The sequence below is a fragment of the Ciconia boyciana genome, chromosome 10 (genome assembly GCF_034638445.1).
Source record: "Ciconia boyciana chromosome 10, ASM3463844v1, whole genome shotgun sequence".
NCBI classification, from domain to species: domain Eukaryota; kingdom Metazoa; phylum Chordata; class Aves; order Ciconiiformes; family Ciconiidae; genus Ciconia; species Ciconia boyciana.
The window spans coordinates 23,843,127-23,864,665 of NC_132943.1; the positions used below are offsets into that span (position 1 = coordinate 23,843,127).

Consider the following 21,539-nt stretch of genomic DNA (forward strand, 5'->3'; position numbering starts at 1 on the left):
CTCAAATAAAATTCAGTATCTCAAAAGGAATTCAGTATCTCACAGACAGCATTTATCAGCACAGGATATATTTTAAAATTACATATACATTAATACATAGCATAAACATGACACTTCATGTCTTCGAAACAAAAAGTCAATTATTCCCCAAAGTATTCTCCACAAGACTTTTTCAGGCAGTTAGTAATTTACAGACACAATGATGACCTCACTCACTTCAATCACATACAATACTATAAATGTATTAGTGTTTTAAATAAATACAAGTCTGCAGAGAAAATATTTGCAGAGACTCATAATCATATTATTAGATGGCTATTAGAAACAAGGTAACTAGTAAACAAGATGTAAGTGTTCACAGACTTGCTCTATAAAGTATGCAAGATGGGCCAAATTTTCTTCCAAACATAAATAAGGGGATTAGAGAAGAATTTCTATTATGCAGTATAACTTGTCTGGGTTATGTAAGTGGCCAAGATATTAACTGTTAAATTCCATATTAAAGCAGATACTAAAGCCCATGTCCCAAACACAAACCTGTTTTTCTTAAAAGCACCCTGTGCCGTTAGCAGATGCACTCCTGACAGCACAGCTGGAATGTATACAGACCTCAGACTGCTACAGGCAGCTTTGCTCTGATGCACATTATGAATCCTCCACAAAGATTATCACATGCACATTTCACAGCTAACTCACCAAGGCTACTTAACTAAGTTACGTTCAGCTTATTGAAGCTCTGGAAAGTGGAATTTCCACAGAAAGACAGCATGTACCTCAGCATAAGCTACTCTGTTTGGACCGGTATTACATTGGATGTGCAAAAACCTGCCTTTATTGCATATGTTACACTGTATGTACACAATGTAGGACAAAAGCCTATGAGATTAAGATGGGATCATCACCTGTTATAAAACATGAATTATATTTTATGTGGTTTTTTCACAGAAGACAAAGATACAGCCAGCACCATTTCCTTCCACGTTTTCCTCCCCCAACAATACAGCTTAACAGAGAAGAACAGAGAAATTCTGGGCAGCACCAAAATTATAAACTGCACATATGGATCAGCATAATAAAGTATAAATCAAACGTATTGCTTTTACAAGCAAATAGAAGCAATAAATCTGAAGAATGTCCTCACTAGTCTCAAAACACTAAATTTTCCTGATCTTAAAAAAAAAAAAAAAATCACAATAAAACCAAAATAACCACAAAAATAAATTCTAAAATACAGAGATACCTCTTTCGATTCATGTAAATAAAAGACACATGCAATAATACTACCCTAAAAAGGCTTAGAAACAGGACTGGTTCTTCATTCCACAAAAATTTTCTCCTAGTTTAACACACCTGCTTCCCTTTAGCTGTTTTAAGGTTATTCTTTTTCTTCTAAGCTCCACATCAAAATCCAATCATTACATTCAGACATTAATCTTAATGAATATGTTGCTGGATGTTAAAAATCAAATTCTTTGTGAAGGAAATGGCACTTTTATATTATTAAATAAGTGTCCACAAAGTTTGCAGTTTACTTGTGTGTTCAGATGGATATGTAAATGAATGTAATTAATGCTATAGCTTTCAAATCATGAATATTTATAAACAGAAAATTACTGTAGCTGTCATCCTCATAGGATATTCAGCTGCTAGGCTTTAAGAAAATCTTACACAATGAAAAAATTGACAATAAAGTAAACATGGTTGAAAGCAGGCTAATTTCCATTTCCACCAAATCTACAAAGACAGAGTGAGTTTATGTAAAAATGTAGATTCTCCTTTAAGAAGGCATTTTAAAATCACATAAAGATGATTACAGACTTGTTTTCATTTTCCAGGGACAGCTGGACCTCACTAGAATGATATTCTCTCTTCCAGAATGGGATATCTTTCATTTTATCCATACAGTTAAATAAAGTAATATAAGGTTAACTTAGGATAAGGTCTAAATAAGACTGTTCCTTATAAAACAAAGAAAACAAAATTACTTTGCTTTCTGCTGTGCTCTCTTAACACAGAACGTAGAATAAGATGAAAATATAATGTATTACTCCAAGAGTGTGAAAAGAGTGTATTCTGTTTAGTGATGAGTGAAACTATAATCAATGAGCTAATTTTATAACTGCCAAGCTACAAAGGTAATTCTGAAGTGTAAAACAAAATGAGTTAGTATTTTGTCTACTCAGAAAGGTGAGTGCTACAAAGACACCAATTAAAACCAAAGTTGGCAGTTCGGAATGTAATTACAAAACTTCATTAAAAGTATTTCTCATTAGTCTGGATAAACATTGCATACACATTTCTGCGTCAATCCATTCCATCATTCTGGTCTTGAGGAACCCGTAGGAAGGCTGTTACCATTAAGTAGATTTTGGACACTTATTTATTGGCTCAGATATGTCTAATCGACTAAGGACACCAGTGCAGTAACATTAAGAACAGACCAGACACTGCGTTTCAGACCAATTTGTTTGAAAGAGAACTGAATGATCAAATCCACCTGTAATAACAGTATGCAAAATACACTCAAAGTCCCACATATGGAAGACTTGCTATATTCCATATAGGACAATTTTTCAACCATAGCAGTTGAACTAATTCAAGATTTTCCTGTCACTGATACATATCCTAGATTTTGTAGTGGATATAACTGCTTAAAGGAACCTCTTTGCAATACGCATAAAAAGTGAGCTGAGAAATAAAAGGCTGTATAAACGCAAGCTTTCATTTTCAGACCGACTCCTGGGACCCCTCATCCACTGGCAAATACAGGACATTCACGTGGCAAACAAGGCACAGGTGATTTTCTCACTGCACTGCCACTTTATCTCAGACCATCCTGCAGCAGTACTATCTGTCACTGGCATCACCAGGGCAGAGAATCTGCATTTCACTTTATGGGAGACAGTGTAGATTTGAATGGCTGACAAAGGTATTGCTGCCAGCTGCATATCCTCCTGTCCCAACAGCCCAGATGGCTGAGCTACTTCGGAATCAGTTGCTGAATCACTGCAATTCAGGAGCAGCATTTTAACGCAACTCATCACCAGCATCAGATTGCCATAAATGCTGAGCTGCAAGATGTGGCCATTCAGCAGCTGATTCGTAAGAAGTTCAGCTGTCTGTGTACGAAGCGAGGTGTGGGCAGCTGGGAGCAGAACCCAGCCCAAGCCAGGCTATGCCCACTTGGGAATCAGAGCCCTTGGATGTCTTGATAGGCACCCCATAAACTTTTAATACAGACTGAAAGAGAAAGAATTAGAGTTGTTTAGACATTGTAAGAAAATGGGAACCTTCAAGATGAAGAATTATATTTATCTACTGAGTACACAAAGATGTATTTAGTCAGAACTATGGGATATGCTCATACAAGATCTGAAGAATTATATATCCTACTTCCCTTTGTATATTACAGAGGGATGTGGAGACATCCTTAGAGCAAAATGCGCTGGTTCAGATCAACACTATTGTATTTTCTTGTAAAGCTTACTCGAGAATGTACAGCTCTGTGTGGAACTGCCAATTTCTCATGAAGTTCTAACAGTAAAAATAAATAAAAGATTGTGCATCAGAAACTTTTAAGATCCGATCCTATTTTTTTTGTTTTGCATAATAAACACCAATGTGCAACCAGGCTATGTATTTTATGATTATGCAACCATGTAATTCACCATGTATGTACATCTTCCTTTCTGAATCTGCTATGTAACCGTTTCAAGGATTTTCTTGAGTGCATTATTATCTTTATGTTATTAACAGCTGAGTTAATTCCCCCTGAACTACTCTTGTGACAGCAGCCACCTACAAAATGCTCCAGAAAAAGGATTTCTCTAGAATACATCTGGAATGGAATGGAATATTTCTACTAGCAGCACAGGAGATGCCCCATTATGTTGCGAGCTTCAATATCAGCAGTAGTTCAGGTTCAACCTTAGATAAAGGTTAAGGTAAAATCCAATTCAATACTTAACTAGCGTTAGACAGATCTGCTTGCAAAAGAAAACCTCTCAGATTACATGTTGAACCAAAACTATAGCGAAGATAAGCCCCCAAAATCTAGATTTATTTTTAACACAAACTTGCAAACTATACTCCTGAAAGTGAGCAGTATGGTACCCACTAACTGTGGTGTAAAGTCTAAACATAAGCTAAACACCTGCATAACGTTTGGCCCTAAATCTTCAGTTCTTACAGTTGTAAAAAGAGCCATCAAAGTAAGAAACAATTTCTATTCAAAATCCTACTGCACAGTCTGGGACTCTTATGCTGTACTATACATGTATATGTTTAATAAGGAAACTATGATAAAAGCAAAGCTAGTAAACATGAATGTAAAGCTCTGGTGAAATAGAGGTTTAACATTCTACTGCAATATTTTTCATCTTCTAATTCTCCCCTTTTCATCAGTCCCAATAAATTTGAATTCCCCTTCTACTGTCTAGGTCAGATAGCCAACAAGTACAGTAAAACTTGATTATAATTTTAGATAAATGGTTAAGCCAATCATTTAATCCAATTTTTCAAAAAAGAACACATTTATAAGCCTTGCATTTAATACTCATATTTTTTACTATCTAAAAATAATATTATAATTACAGAGTTAGAGTACTTAATGAAGTGAAAGGCCTTTTCAGGAGTGATCAAATGTATTCACAGTAAGGAATCCAAGTATCTATACATGCTCATGTCTAAACAGGCCATCCTTCAACATGACATCTAATATCTTGTTTAGACACATACTCAATAGTCTGCCCCATTTCTATCCTTATAGCAATACACACAGCATGTTGCACTTGTTGGGAATCTGTTTAAAGCTTATTTTTCATATGCAAGTACATGTAAACATTCACTTAACTTCAACAATTTTATTATATGTGTCACTACTACCTACCTGCCTCTGGAGTTCTGCCAAGTTGTAAGGTAATGCACCTTCAGCCAGTGGTGCTATCCTCTCAATATCTGCCAAAGTTAAGCGCCTTTACACAAGGCAGAGAAAAGCAAATTACTGTTAGATAAAACATCAACATTCAATACAGTATTCCTGGCCACACCCCAGAGAATACATCCTGAGTTTAAAAAGAACCACCTGTCATATTTGAATGCACATCTAAGAAGTCTGCTACACTGCAATAAAGAATCCTTGGAGTTAGAAAGGCATTCTCTTCTTGTAGCTCACAAGTGGAGATAAAGGGAGCTTGGATTATTCAGAAGCAAGTTCTTGATTACTAGTAATAAAGGATATAATACACAAATTAAACTATTTCTAGGTGTCCCTATCTAAGATTTCACATGCGTTAAAGACCCAGGCAAAACATCATCAATACTTAAAGTTAATAATACCAGTGTATTGTAGCCTTTTGGGACTACTGTAATGCATTTTGCTATTTTACATGTATACCTATAATATGACAATTAATAATTGTGCTCGATGTACACAATTCACTTACAAAACCCATGCATACACCAAAGTCAGTTTACATTGAATAAATTACTGTAATGAAATACAATGGAACACACAACTTTTAAAATTAAGATGAAAATGAGTAGTTTTCACACAGAAAACAGCAAAATAATGACTGTAAAATGATAAAATTATTATGTTACCCAGTAACATTGTATAAATCTGCAAGTTGGTAGAGAATATCTATTTCCAGTGGTGTAACTTGTCCAAATCGGATTGCAAAGTGGGTAAACTCCTCTGGATTTAAAAGGGAAAGAGAAATAACACAATTGTGTTATTTGTCAAATTTCCTCTTTAAATGCTCACAAATAACTTTAATATCATAAAAATGAAAGCTATCACCAAGAAGCAAAATACATAATGCAAAGGGAAAAGATATCTTTAGGGGAACATCTATCTTGAAACAGGCCTTTTCAACACAGAGCAAGTCTGACTCCACAACTCTGATTTATGGTAAGAATTCATCAAAGTCAACAAAAATCCTCATATTAGCAAGCTTAATAAAACCACACCCACAATTTGTGGTTCTTCTTTCTGAAGTTCTGCAAAACAGAACAGAATAATGGTCCATTATTCACAGCTTTAAGGGCAACTAACTTATCTATTGCCTTTATATCCAGATTTCTTTCTCAGCTAGCTCTGAATGACCCCAAGCTTAGGTATTCATCTAGCCAAATTACATGACATGTTCATGACATAACTAGCAAGCTGCAGTAAACAAGTCTGAGCAGTGAAAACACAGTAGCTTTTCTTCACAACACAAATCCAAGCAAGATGTATTTATGCATCTGCACCAAAAAACATTGCTAGGCCATTTGTTAGCACAATTTGGAGGATGAGGAGAAGCATTTTATGCTTTCCTTTAGGGACAAAGGTATGCAGAGCATATGAACATAAGCCAAACAAAGAAGAAAAAAAAGGAACTTGGCATGCTTTGCTGGTCCCATCCATACAGGTAATAAAATTGGTGATAAAGTCTGTCATTAAATGACTACAAAAGCAATCCACTCATGCCTGCGGCAAGACTGAAATATGGCAACCTTTCATATGCACAGGGATTAGCTATGTCCTAAGTCATAAACTGTATATAAAACCACTCAGGCAAGTAAGCACTAAGTAGTCATAAATTATTACCATTTTTCTAAAAAAGATTTAATTATGGATAAAGTAACTAGAGCTAAACAACATGGAGATTACTGATAATGAATTTTCAAACTTAATCCATTCTATCACATTCCCTAGGAACTTTCTATCTCTAAGCAACCATGCATCCCTTTCAAGGAGTGGTAAAATCCTCCATAATATACTGACTTGCAGTTATCTATTCAAACTAATAAGGCCAACACGGCTCCTGCCAGAATCCCAATTCTTCAATGAGCTAGCTGAAAATCATTACTAACCTGTGAGGATGAAAATCACCCTTTAAACACTTTCACAGTAGCCCTAACCTTGCATACTATTGCAGCTTCTGACTTGCCTTAACCCATATGCAACACCAGATTACAAATTGGACAGAACTAAAAAATGTAGAAAATGTAGTAAAAAATGTAGTAAAATGTAGGAAATATACTTTACCTTTTGTGACTTCAACATCTTTTCTTGTACCTGCTATATTACTGTATATCTTCCTAACAAGATCCATGTTATTCAAAAGGGCATTAAATGCATTGAAGTAGGAGAAGCTGACCTGATGTGAAACAGTTCCACCAGCTACCTTTAAAAATTAAATGAATGCAGTTAAGTGCCTTAAGCCCTTTTACAAGATCTTATTACAAATTACAGAAACATCCATTTGGGCAAATAAGGAAAGAATTAAAGAGATCTTTCTATTCCTGTAACTTTAAGATATTTTTAATAGAAACATGAGGGGAGAATTATTAGACAGGATACTATTTTTTGGTAAAAACTGAACATTGAAACAATCAGGAAATAATCATTTAAGTAGATTATTATTCAATTTATCTGATACACTCACTAAACGTGTCACAGTATTTTTCTAATACTCTCTATTTCTAATAGAGAAATGCATGTAAATGCTACTTTAGATAAAGGCATGAACTGACTTCTTGCATCACATACAGCAGTGACCATTTATTTAGAAGTCTAAACTTTGTAGATACTATAAATTTTATGGAAGACAGTATGCCTTATTAGTTAGGCAAGGCAAGATTTATAGGTAAAATAGTAAGATAAAAGTTATTACAAAATCACAGAATCACAAAATCGTATAGGTTGGAAAAGACCTTTAAGATCATCAAGGCCAACCGTTAACCTAACACTGCCAAGTCCACCACTAAACCATGTCCCTAAGCACCTCATCCAAACGTCTTTTAAATACCTCCAGGGATGGGGACTCAACCACTTCCCTGGGCAGCCTGTTCCAATGCTTGACAACCCTTTCAGTGAAGTAAAATTTCCTAATATCCAGTCTAAATCTCCCCTAGTGCAACTTGAGGCCATTTCCTCTCATCCTATCACTTGTTACTTGGGAGAAGAGGCCGACCTCCACCTCCCTACAACCTCCTTTCAGGTAGTTGTAGAGAGCGATAAGGTCTCCCCTCAGCCTCCTTTTCTGCAGGCTAAACAACCCCAGTTCCCTCAGCCGCTCCTCATCAGACTTGTGCTCCAGACCCTTCCCCAGCTTCGTTGCCCTTCTCTGGACACGCTCCAGCACCTCAATGTCTTTCTTGTAGTGAGGGGCCCAAAACTGAACACAGTATTCGAGGTGTGGCCTCACCAGTGCTGAGTACAGGGGGACGATCACTGCCCTAGTCCTGCTGGCCACACTATTCCTGATACAAGCCAGGATGCTGTTGGCTGCCTTGGCCACCTGAGCACACTGCTGGCTCATATTCAGCCAGCTGTCAACCAACACCCCCAGGTCCTTCTCTGCTGGGCAGCTTTCCAGCCACTCTTATTACTTTATATTTTATATAATTTTCATTCTTACATACTTTTTATACTATATACTTTTAGATTATAACTTTTATGTCATTGCTTTACCTACAGATCTTGCCAGACTATCACAGCTGTAACCATTCTACCTCTAGAATCTACATACTGATTTTCCAAATTCCGATCTGAAAAATAAAAGAATGTAAGAGTATATAAAAGGACAAAATCGTAAGTAGTCTCCACCTTTTGAGATCTGTCATAAATTCAAATGTAAAAATTAGATGGTTTTGTCCTAAATGAATGTTCTTTCTGTGCCAAGTACAGTTTTGCCCTGCTTCAGTGGAAAGTATAGTAGACTAACTCAAACTGTTTCCAATGGCACTTTAAGCACGTAAACCAGACTGCCAAACTTTTCCACTGCTGCAGCCAATGAGTGCTGCCATGTTTCACCCTGCCCGCTCTATTGTGAAGGTGATAATCTCTAGCACCAAGGCAGTGATAAACAGGTAGAAGACGACAAAGTGGGAGAGAAGCAGTAACATCTGAAAACATTACAGCTATTGAACGCTGAATTCAAGGCACTTTTCTTTACACTTACTGAAACTAAATTTTCTTCCACAAATGGAGTTAGCATATGCGAGCGAAGGGTAACCATGATGTCACTGAAGTCCAGCCCAGTTATCATACCACTTTTATTTTTGTCCTTCAATGTGAAGGCTTGTCTTGCATGTTCTGACTGCAGCTCCTAGAATGAATATTCAGAAATAGCACATTAGAAGCAAATTTTGTAACTCGCTGTTCACAAAACTCTCACTAATTTCATATTCTTACAGCATGCCTCAATACATCTGTGCATGTAGACCACAGCACAAATGCAGTTTAAACTTAAAGGCCAGCTCAACTAAAACAAGAAGTCTGCATACTGATTCTATCCACAGATTCATTCCTCTGTCAAAGAAAAGCCTCAATTCAACTGTAAGGAAATATGCACTTTCACTAAATGATCTGAGAAATAAACTTCACATACCCATGTCCAGTCTGCTATCTATTCCTTTATTAAATACTTAACTACTAGAGAAACTTCTGATATTGATCTTAAAGACTTGAAGTAAGCTGATCTCTTACACATCCAAGATGAAATATGACTGGGCTATTATAAACTAACTCATTGAAAAGTACTTGAAAATAAACAGGAGGACAGTGAAAATCATATAATATAGATTTAGATGGCCCGCAACAGCTACCTCCAATAATGTCAGAAATGGTGACTCATTTCAGGCAATTTAAAACTCCTATACAATCTGTAAAAACCTTCATATAAAGCACACTGCAGTAACCTAACCTCAAGATAATAATGATGGTTGTAAATTCTATGTCCAGAAAAAGTTGTTTCCTTCTATTCAAGCAAACAATAAAACACATTCAGCTGTCATTCAGACCTCTAGAAGCAGCTAAAATAATAACTATGTTCTGACAGACAATAAGAAGATGGCAAACTATCTAGCTTATATCACCTTTACAGTAATTTCTCAAGTCTCATAACCTCAAGATCAAGGTTTTCTAGATCAGAGTGCAACAAGCCTGCTCTGATCCAAGTCCCAAACCCCACAAGATGCTGTCAGACCAAAGAGGAAAACCAACCTGATCTAAAAGGAGGGACAGCAATATCCAACTTGTGTACATATTGAAATTACCGCAGCCCATACTACCCTTCCCTACACTAATGGTTTTTATTATATGATGACAGTAAGAGGTTACTGTATCTTACATGACAGTATCTTGGAACAATAAACATAAAAATAGAACAGGCAGTTATCACTTTGCTCTGGGTTCCCAACAAAAAGATTCTTCTCACTAGCAATCTGGGTTTTTTCTGCACTAGTGTCCTGAATTTGTGCCTGGGATCTCTTAAAATATGTAGTATCAAATGCAGGACACAGTTTATTCCTTGAAAGTAACATCAAGTTATACCGCAGCCTTGAAAGACTGTGCCAAACTCCCGTATCTCAATTTACAATATAGACTTCAGATCCTATCTAGTTAGACATGTTTTCCTGGAATCTGCTCTAGATCTAGATACAGCTCAGTACAGGAAGGACATGGACCTGTTGGAGCAGATCCAGAAGGGGCCACAAAAACAATCAGAGGGATGGAACACCTCTCCTATGAGGAAAGGCTGAGAGTTGGGGTTGTTCAGCCTGGAGAAGAGAAGGCTCCAGGGAGACTTTCTTGTGGCCTTTCAATACTTAAAGGGGGCTTATAAGAAAGATGGGGACAGACATTTTAGTAGGGCCTGTTGCAATAGGACAAGGGGGAATGGTTTTAATGCAATAGGAGAAGGGGTAAGGGTTTTTAACTAAAAGAGGGTAGATTCAGATTAGGTACAAGGAAGAAATTTTTTACGATGAGGGTGGTGAAACACTGGAACAGGTTGCCCAGAGAGGTGGTAGATGCCCCATCCCTGGAAACATTCAAGGTCAGGTTGGATGGGGCTCTGAGCAACCTGATCTAGTTGAAGATGTCCTTGCTCACTGCAGGGGGGTTGGACTAGATGACCTTTAAAGGTCCCTTCCAATCCAAACTATTCTATGATTCTATGATCTATTTTTATCCTGGACAATAATCACAGATTATATCAAAGCACATCTATCACTCCCTACTTTTAAGACATTATGTCGGAACTATTTTGTACCAAAGGTCAGCTCTGGAAGTGCATAATCTATTTTTCTTCAGGTCTACTAGACAAAAAACTTTAAGTTTTCATCATGAGGTGATCACTGCATGAGATCATGTTTTATCATGAGGTGATCACTGCATATTAATTTATGGAATTCAGTGCCATTACCTACAATTCTGTGAACTCCTTTCTCATGAATTATAAAATGTACATTTCTCCTACTTTCCTCCTTCTCCATCCTTTATAACTGATGTCTTCCTTTACTTCCTTCTAGTATAATGTTAAATTCATAATATGTTTTTACTGTAACTTTTTGGTTTAGCACAAAGTCCATTCCTAGGAGTGAGATCCTTTAAAGCCTGATTCCTAGAGGGTGCTTCAGCAACATCTCAGGAAAGCAGATTTGCCTCCTGCGAAGTTGGCTGTATTTAAGACCAAATTCCCAATATATGTGTGGTAGCATGCATGCCAGTGAGAGAAAAAAAAGGGTAAGTATTAGGATAATGTTTATAAAACTAAAAGAAATGTTAAAGAAGCTAAAACCTTTATATGGGAGGTTATATGGTTAATAACAACTGCTTATATTAAGCACGCAATCTTTCTCTGGTAGAGGTTAGTTTTGCTATTAAATTCCTCTGACAGAAAAAGTAGACCCTCAATCCAGTTTAACAACAATCAGTAAAATGCTTAATTTCAAAAGCAGCATATTTAGTCCAATTTTTTAATAGGATGGTATTCGAGTTAAAGCACAACCAGTACACACTGTTTACAGAACTGGTATGGAGAAATAACAGTTCATCATAACTGTCAGGATTAGTATCAGATAATGATTATCACTGCCAGAATAAGCTCAAAATTTATAATGGTATTAGTGTATTATTAGAAGTGAAAATGAATTTCAGTTCTACTTTGGAAGAAGGTTAATAACTGACCTGAAGAAACTGAGTGAACTCTGAATAGTTAAGATGCTTCTTCCTGTTATGTCCAAAATGCAGTCGAATGAACTCACAGTCCCAGTTGAAGGGGATTTGAAGATGAATAATACTTTGTTCAAATATTTCTTTGACATTTGCTTTGGGGGAGGGAAAAACAACAAGTCAGCTTTGGGGTACAGTAAATCTCAAACATTCCAGGAAGGATACAAACAAATGATGTTTTAAACAGCTGTTTAAGAAGTGTTTTAGTTTGTTAAGAATAATTGCTAACCAAACCTTTACAGACCTGTACAAGAACACATTTGCGACACAACATGATACTTCTTGTATTACTGCATAAAACCTTGGAGTGAGTGTTTTATTTAGTTTTAATTAAGAAGCAATTTCCCTCATACATGACAAATAAGAGCTATTTTGCATTCTGATATAAAAATCAATAGTGGTTCTCTGTCTCTGCTAGGAGTCAAATTAAGCCCTTTATCAAGAGCACGAATACCTGCACTACAATCTCACGTGATATTTGTCATACTAAGTATGGTTTGATTGAAACTTGATTATTACAATCACACTGTCTGACTATGTCTATTGAAGATAGGTATAAGAAATGCCATCTAAAACATATCATTAACTCAGCAGAAAGCACCTTATTAAAAGCTTTTGATAAAGCCTTAGCACAAAAATCAAATCCTATAAAACATAATTGGTAGTCTCAGTTATTAAAATGTTTTAAGATAAGTGAAGATAGAGATGTCCTCTTTTAAATGAAGTAAAGAAAAAAACTGTCATTTCAGAATATGGAATTCTCCATATGTATGCTGTACAACTGAAATCTCAATGCCAAATGTATTATCTGAATTCAGTCAAAAACCTCATCTGAAAAAAAAGCATGCATTATTCATACACAGCATTGCCATACTGCAAAAGAAGCCTGCTTTTTGTGCAGATTGTCTAACCACATAAACAGTATAACTGGACGTCTATCCACACCACATGAACACTTTTCAAAATCTACTTCAAAGTACCTGAATTGATTTGTTTTTATCAACTAACCTAGAACCTCCTAACAACCAAAATAAAATGTGGCACGTAGCTTAAATTTAAAACAAAGCACAAAATATTTTAGCGGAAAACACACCTCTTCTACGTTTAGAGTAAACAGTTCTGCTAAAAGACAAAATGCAATGAAAAGCACTTTAATATCATTTGATAATTCCATCAAGAGCTATTTACTTGGAGTAAATGTGTTGCTTTCTCTATGCTAAAGGACTACTTGATTCATTCATTCTTTCAATTCTATAGCCATTCTACTAGTTCTAGATTAAATCTAGGCAAATCACTATATGGTTTTATCTTTTCAGTGGGGAAAGGAAAGGGAATGTTCAGAACAAATCTGTCTCAGAACGGGGACATACAAAGTAGGATTCCCTGGCTAGATCACCTGCTTCACAGTTAGTTTGAGATTACATATTCAAAGGGCAGATTATGGCTAGTAAGCGATTTAACTGTAATTTAGCCCTTACTTAAAGGTCAAATACAGACTATAGTAAAAAAAATGCAATTTAAACCATAGTTTCCACTGCAAGGTAGGCTAAAGGAGTTGTTTGGATAAACAGGAAACTTAAAAAACTACCCTGACTACTTGTAACTGTCCACTCATATCTATTCACTGGTATCAATATGCAAAGTGAGGGTTAAGAAAATGAGAGATAAAGCACCCAATACATAGTACTAAACTATTTTATTTTGCCATACTTCCATTGAAAGTTTTGTCTGTAGTAGATTTATTCATCATTGCTAGAGATCAAGGAACCAGGAGAGGTAAATTTAAATTCCCCACCTACCACTGATTTACTGCAGCTTCTGACCAAACTACCTAGAGCCTTCATGTACTACAAACACAAACAGATCAGTGCAGCTCACTATTGAGCTTGCAAAATGGCACTGAACTGTGAACAGAACAGAAGACAGGCCTGCTTAATTGGGTCTATTGGCTTGGCTACTAACATACAAACAGGGTGCCAACTAATGACTACTTACACATCTGTAAAACTGACTTCTAATATACACCAAGTTCTCCTAATGAAAACTTAGGAAAGAACATGCTGAAGCAGCCAGAAAATTTAAATTGTATTTCAATTGTTTCCAATGATTGCTTCTTTTAACCTTAGAGAAAGGTTAAAAAAAAAAAAGTCTTACTTTTTTCCTCTAAGAAATTATTCATACGTGCTCATATAGACAAATCTTTCAATTATTTTTAATTAGACTTAAGCCCCTGGTCTTTTCATAATTCTCATTCAAGCATTTAATTGTACACTACTTAAACAACCAAGAATCAGTTTCCTATGCTATTGATTTTTCCTTCTTAAAAACATTTACAACTAGTCTTCAACGCATCACAAGTCAAGATTCTTCAGCATATAAAGATAAGACTGGTAAATGAATTAATAAATTTATATTCGTTAGTTGAGTGTATTGGTACTTGAAGAATCCCAGTAGTGGCTAACTAGCTTTAAAAAATGGTATCCAAATTAGCCTGTTGCTTCTCTGAAAACTGAGGTGTCCCATTCATTTTTCTTCTACAGGCAATCACTCACAATCACTAATGTATACTGCATGTATTACAGTAGTCTGGGTTTAAGGATATGCTGTTGTATCTAATGCTTAATTAATTCCATGTTGGCTTTGTTTATGAAACATTTGGGGTACAGGAGCTAAATCATGTACCTGTTGTGAATAACTGACACAGTTAAAACCATTGAAACTCTAAATACAATTTTCCAAAGCCATTTGGGATTCTCAAACATTTCTAGATAAGCACTAAAATTTAGTACTTCTACCCAAGAGTAGCGATGCTTTCTTCAAAATATATCAAGAATACCTTCTTAATCCAATTTTGTTGGCTATTCTCTTATATTAAAGGAAATAGCTATCACCACAACTAACAACTCATGTGATGAGAAGCAGCAAATGGACAATCACATTTCAGAAATTATACATAATGTGATCATCACCTACACTTTCACCACTTTGAATTATGATCAAATGTCTTATTTTTAATTTATTTTTTTCACAGCAGAAGCAAAGCACTAACAAAGAAAACAAGTAACATTAAGGTACAGATGCTGGGGTTTTTTGCTCTTTTTTATCTCCCTCAGTCAAAACCCAGTAATGCTTCTAAATTAAGATAAACTACAAGTACTTCAAATTTCCAACAGAGCTATTCTGCAGGGGGCAAACAGCAAATTATTTTTAAACCCTTTCATTTTAGTATGACATTTTACAGAATGCATTCATTGTCCCTGTCAATACATGTTGCTCATTTACTAATGTCTTCTCCTACTCTTTGCTCACCTTTCCACAGTGGAATTCTTTCCTACTGAGCTGATAACTTTCTTTCCAGGCTTATAGCAATGCATTTTCTTCTCAGATAGGCATACAAGTCAGCAGCCTGATGACATACTCAACTTACCATCAGCCCCAGGAACAATAAACCTACTACTCTAGTGCACTAGTACATTACCTCCAAGGCAACACGCATTCTCTCAAGATTGCTTCAGAATTTCCCCACCCAATCATTTTAAACAAATTATAGATGCCTGGAGCAGCTATCTGCAGGCAGCGTACACATGACTGGCTCAACCTCCATCAAACACCGTTACCCATCGGGCTCAGAAAAATGATATAAGATAAACAAAGTTTTTAGGCAATACTGAATTTCACAGAAGGAGGAAGAATACTTTAAGTTATAAACACTATGATGTCTTATGGATGGCCCATGGTGGGGATGAGCTCAATAGCCCAAGTAAGCCTTGAGGTAGTACTTGTTATTTATTTTGACTTATCAGCTCCCCAAGAAGCAGAGTGGAAACCTCACACAATTCCAGTGCTATCAACCTGTTAACAGAGTTTGCCATTCCCTCTCACCAGTGACAGAACATCAATCGTGCTTGTTAGAGACACAAAAACATAAATGTGATAGTTTTAAGTACTAGTGTAAGTATGCTAAAGGTTTGTTGTTTAATAGTTTGGGGTTTTTTTAAATGTCTACTCAGTCATCTACAGCCCCATTTGTACATATTTCAGCCTTCATGTACATAATGCATTTTAACGTATTCTATGTTGCTATTTTTCACTATTTCTGCTAACAGCAAATTTTACATATTTTCACTTTCAAGCATAAAATAAAAAAATCACAGTTAAAGGCAAAAAGGCTTTTTTTGTAGCACCTGATGCAACAGAAGTACATTAAGAGTGATCCAAATGTAGATAATACAATAATTATTTTGATGTGAGAACAAAATGACAAGTGGCAGGAAAAGTGAGAAAGCTAAACTAGAAATTGTTACATTGTATTTCTACTCTTATTTTTAAAAGATTAGTAATTCTGCTTAAGGTTAAGATTAGTGACAGCCTTAACAACAAATTGTCAATCGGTATAATTTTAACGTGTTCTCCTTTTCCGTTCCCTCTGAACAGAACGGAACCATTGCTGAACTATGGTTTTGAACTTAATACTATATTATTATTATAAAAAATAGGGAAGGGCTCCCATCCTGCACTGTTCACAAGTGTTTAAAACTGTGGTTTAAACTGGAAAGAATCATACAACAGGAAATAAACAAAAAAACAACCAAAAAAAAGAGGACAAAAGAAAGTCATAACATACAGTGATGTTTCCTACATTATCTGCATGTGTTAAGCAAAAGACATCTTGGAAACAGGCAGCTAAGTAATGGCTACCAGGAAGCCAAGAAAAATAGCAGTTCTAGTTTACAGTGCACTTGATAAAAACACGGTGTTTTTCTTATATCCTCAGATTTGTAGCCATGTGATTATGAGATGTTCTCCCATTTACATTTTAGAAGGTTTCCAGCCTTTATGGTTGCAAAGGATATTTTATAAAGCAGAACTCTTAAGATTAAATCCAAATCCTAGCATTTTCAATCCAATTGCTCTTTTGGGAATGGTGGAGGAGCAAGTACTAGCAGTGATCTGTGTTTCGTGAAAAATAATACTCAAAAGCAAAGAACTATAACAACATATATTCAACTCCTTTCTCTTGTTCTTCTCACTCACCTTCTTCCAGTGTCCTCAAACTCTATGTCCTGATTAAGGGAAATCTGAACTTTCTCTTCCAGATTAAAATTTAAGAAAATAGATGGACAAGATTTCAGTATCACCATATACCCAACTTCTGAAACTATTACACTGATGTTTATTATTTAAGTTCACCAATATCATGGTAATTTTCACATAGTTGCATTACTAGGTATCCAATTCCCTTACTCCGCGCAGTGCCTTTAAAGAAGAAGCCATTATACTCTGCAAAATATTTTTAATTAGATTTTGAGCTGCAGGATGTTTTTAAAAGCCTTATATTCAGTTACATAAATGTTTTCCAATTATCTCCAAAATAACGTAAAAATTCTGAATACAGAAGAATCACGAACATGAAGGCAGTAAAATTGTTTCAAAATCTCATTATTTTAGTTCTATCTTTCTATCCATACTAGCATGGGTATTTAACTAAAAGAGTGTCTCTGAAATTCTCCAGTTTATCAGAGAATGGGTTTCTTTGTGATGACTCTAGAAGGAAGAGCAGCTGGAAAAAGCCTTGAAATTGTACATTCCACTTAAAAGTGATACAGTTCAGATCATTGTATGGTTTGCTGAAGGAATAAATTACAAAGAAACCTTTTACTTCCAGCTAGACAACCTATTTTTGAGAGAAGTTTCAGTGATAGTCACAGACTTCACCTTTTAACCACAATAAGGATTATCTGCTTCAACATTGAAGCTTGTGCAGATTTAATATTCAGGTTTGCTTTAACGTGAATTTGGGTCAAAAGAGCTGCACAGGATAGCAATAAAAAGAAGCTTCCTTAGTACAACAGCATTAATTTTATGCAGTGTTTTTAAATATCTCACTCATGTTAAGTAGCTTAGTCAGTTACATCCCATGATCAAAAAAGCAAAGTGGTTGTCAGTCTTCTCTGGCTACAGATAGTAACCCATAACAAGAAAGACAATGCATGAAAAAAAAAAAAACAAAACCACTTTTCTTTATCAGCTGTAGCTGTTACCTTTTAAATATTTTATGGTTAAAGCAATATTGTAAGGGCTCACCAGCAACACATTTCCCATAAAACATTCACCTGGGAATCATTTATGAAGACGTACAAGCATTTAATCGGGAAAAGAAATGCTTTTTTTCTATTTCTCCATGATTAAAAAGTAATTTAAACTACACTGTCACTTGTATCAATGCGTTATTAAAATAGTCATTTTATTGCTTTTTATTCACCAAGCTGACAGCAAGTCCAGTGCAGCTGAAACATGTAAAGAGTACTGAGCATGCTGTACAGTTTGCTCATCCAAAGTAGGTCCAATTTCATGTTCTTGCAATGGACCCACTATACAAATATTGCAGCACACCATCTGTACATTTATGGCAGTCATTCATACAGGATTTCTGGATGTCCAAAACTCCTGGAAAAATGTCCCAAAGCAATAAAAAGTAGATGACATTAAAGTGACAGGCAGCTTCCTGTTTCAACAATCCCAATTAACATATGATATTGCACAGACAAAGACAAAGACATTGATTAGCATAGCATAGCTGACAAGTATTTCTACCAAATAGTTTCTAAGGAATCATGAACTCTTTGTCCTCTTCCATTTCTCAACTGATAAGACAGAGGTTCTTCTGTAATACAATTTAATTAATAGTTTCCTCATTGGAGAGTTGGAAGCTAAACTTTTGAAGAGACAAGTGGCAGATTGAGGCTAAAGAGGACTGCAAGAAGCTGAAGTGCTCAAGTATGGTCCGAGTCCATGACTGTAAATAAATCCTAAAAAGGAGATGTGAACCTGACTGGAGCAACTTGCTTTCAAATACAGAGACACCTCTAAAAATCAATGAGTACACTTAACTTCCTCCAAATAACTGAAAATTTGAGCAGATAAGGACATTTTTTGAAAATGCCATTCAGTCATACCCGAATGATTTTGAGACACTATCTCACATCCAGCAAAGCCAGTGTTGGGTTCAAGTTACTGGCCTAACAGACCCAAGTTGATTCTGTGTTCCACTTCCCAGCACCTCCACCCCTTGTTCCAGATGCACAGTGCAGAAAAACCTCAGTAAATCCATGTCACTTCTGGCAAGACTTACTGGCTTGAGTTAGCTTTGGAATCAATGCAATCACATCCACATAGCATTGCATCTGAGTTAGGAAAATCTTGACTCATGCTTGCTCCCATAACCAATATGGTTTATCTGCAGACTGGATACATTACACACTCATAAAAGAGAGCTGACTTGTCTGATAGCAATTCTCACACCGATTGGCTAAACTTACTCCATTTCAGTATATTTCTAATAATTTATTACAACTTTTCACTTTAAGACCTGATTTTATATATTCTCCTGTTTTTACATGAAACTAAACTCTGTGCCTTTTTGTTTATGTGGTGTGAAAATGAAAGAGTGCAGGACTCATTTATAGAACAGCCTCTATAGGCCACAAGACTGACTTGGAAATTGACTGCAGTTACCAAATTCGGAACATGACATATATCATCATTCATGTTTTTCCCACATGCATTAATTTGTATGGTAGGCCTATGAAGCAAAAATAAGTAGCCCATGTTACAAATAACAACAACAAAAAGCAAAAAAGCAGCAATAAATGTGGGAACTGTAGCACAAAAATATGCACCACTGATATGTTACAACATACCATTAAATACAGTGATAATTGCAATATAATTAATTTTGTAAAAACAAGAAACCAATAGTAAATTTTAAATTCCCTAAAGAGTTTCCTATTTATGATTTATCAGCCTTATAAAAAAAATTCAGCAAGAAAGATATGGAAAAAATTGTGCCATTTTCTGTTTTACAGTTTCTCTTGTTTGTGTTGTTCTTTTAGCCTTTAATATAATGATGTGCTCATAAAAATAACAATCCTCAGTCTGACTGAGGAATCTGTATACAATCTGAAATTACTTTTTGTTCATTTTCGGAACCAGCTATTTCAGGTGTGTTCATGAGAGCTACAAAGTGCATATCCCCATTTTGTGATTATTAAATATACCATCATTAACATGGTCACACTGATTGTAGTAGTTTGTCTACTTCCTAATGACTGCATTTACTGACTTCACCTTCACTTAAGTTCTAAAAGATTTTCTTTTCAAGATGTCGTGTATCCAAATTGTTTAGTATTTGACCCTTCAGTTAACCATGTAATTTAACAGACATCATAAGTCAAGCAGTTTGTTTCAATAAAAAGACCCTTGCTTTTTTTTTTTTCCAACAAGTTGCAACAATTTTCGTAAGAATCAGATAGTACAAACAGCAAGTGGTTACAAATCCAAGCATAGTTTATATTTTCTTTATTGAGAGCTTTATTCTTTTGGATAGAAATAACATTTAATTCTCATTCCATTTTATTGAAATTCTTAGCATTGATTTATGTAATTTTCATAAACATAAGTTTTAAAAATAAAACCTAGTCCTCCTTAAACTGCAATGTCAATAACAGTTATTTAGCAACATCATAAAGCAGTATAGTTAGCCCAAATAATTTTGTCCAATTACTAATTTATATGATTAGGAAGAAAAAAGTAACAAAACTTAAAGACCATATTTTCTTCCTAATTTTTCAAACATATGATCTAGTTGGAAGTTACACTCATAACATTAAAGTAGGATTTGCTCCTCAAGAAAAGGAACACTAAACTAGGAATTCAAAAGATTAGACTTCCTTCATTTCTATATTGAGCTCTTACTGTATCTAATGACAATTCTTCAAAGATATGTGGAGATCCAGAACATATTTTTAAAAATCCCTCATCACTGAAGAAGTTCAAAGTCCATGACATAAAATTTTACTTAGGATGACACTGAACAAAACAGCATTGTATTAACTACTGAACATGAAAAAATCTTGATTCAAGAAGACAGAGCAAAATAGATTTTGTTTCTATGTATTTCTTAAGCTTGTATCACTTGAAAGAAAAAAGATGTTTTACTCATGCAAACTGTTAGGAAATCAGTACAGTACTGCACAATATGCATTTCTATGCACCAATGGTGATGACCCATTATTACAATTTATACTATTATAATCACTTTAAACTGTTTTTCTTTAGATATTCTTACCAAATGTTACTTCTCCATTGCCACTCTTGTCAAATAACTGAAAAGCAACAATGAATATTGCATCTGGAGTACACAAAACAGATTCAAATGCCAAAAATTCTTGATAGGAAATCAACCTACAAAGGAAAATACAGAAGTTACAAAGATTTCAAAAAATTGTTCACAATACCAATGATATTTTGTGTTTGATGCTCTAGGAAACTGTATGATCCAATTATCAAAATAAAAATCTAATATAAAAAAGTTAAGACCCTACACTAGAAACTGAAAAAGTATTTGCTACATTTAAGTAGTTACTTAACCTTTATGCAACTCAGTTTCTTCCTCTATAAAACGACTGAATTATTCATATCTATCAACAACAAAATATAATAAATTCTCAGTGAACACCTACAATTTATTACC

The 21,539-nt window shown here is 35.2% G+C and overlaps 1 protein-coding gene across 3 annotated transcripts in view; it reads right to left on the reverse strand.

Moving 5' to 3' along the window:
- The window catches only part of SLC25A12 (solute carrier family 25 member 12), a 52,766-nt gene that overhangs the window by 19,213 nt on the left and 12,014 nt on the right, over positions 1–21,539 (reverse strand). For all 3 annotated transcript variants that reach the window (XM_072875205.1, XM_072875207.1, XM_072875206.1), the window contains 6 exons: positions 21,135–21,250; positions 11,963–12,102; positions 8,952–9,098; positions 7,034–7,172; positions 5,602–5,695; positions 4,889–4,973 (listed from right to left, as the gene is read on the reverse strand). In XM_072875205.1, coding sequence (XP_072731306.1) covers positions 4,889–4,973; positions 5,602–5,695; positions 7,034–7,172; positions 8,952–9,098; positions 11,963–12,102; positions 21,135–21,250 — 721 coding nt within the window. The remainder of the gene's footprint in view (positions 1–4,888; positions 4,974–5,601; positions 5,696–7,033; positions 7,173–8,951; positions 9,099–11,962; positions 12,103–21,134; positions 21,251–21,539) is intronic.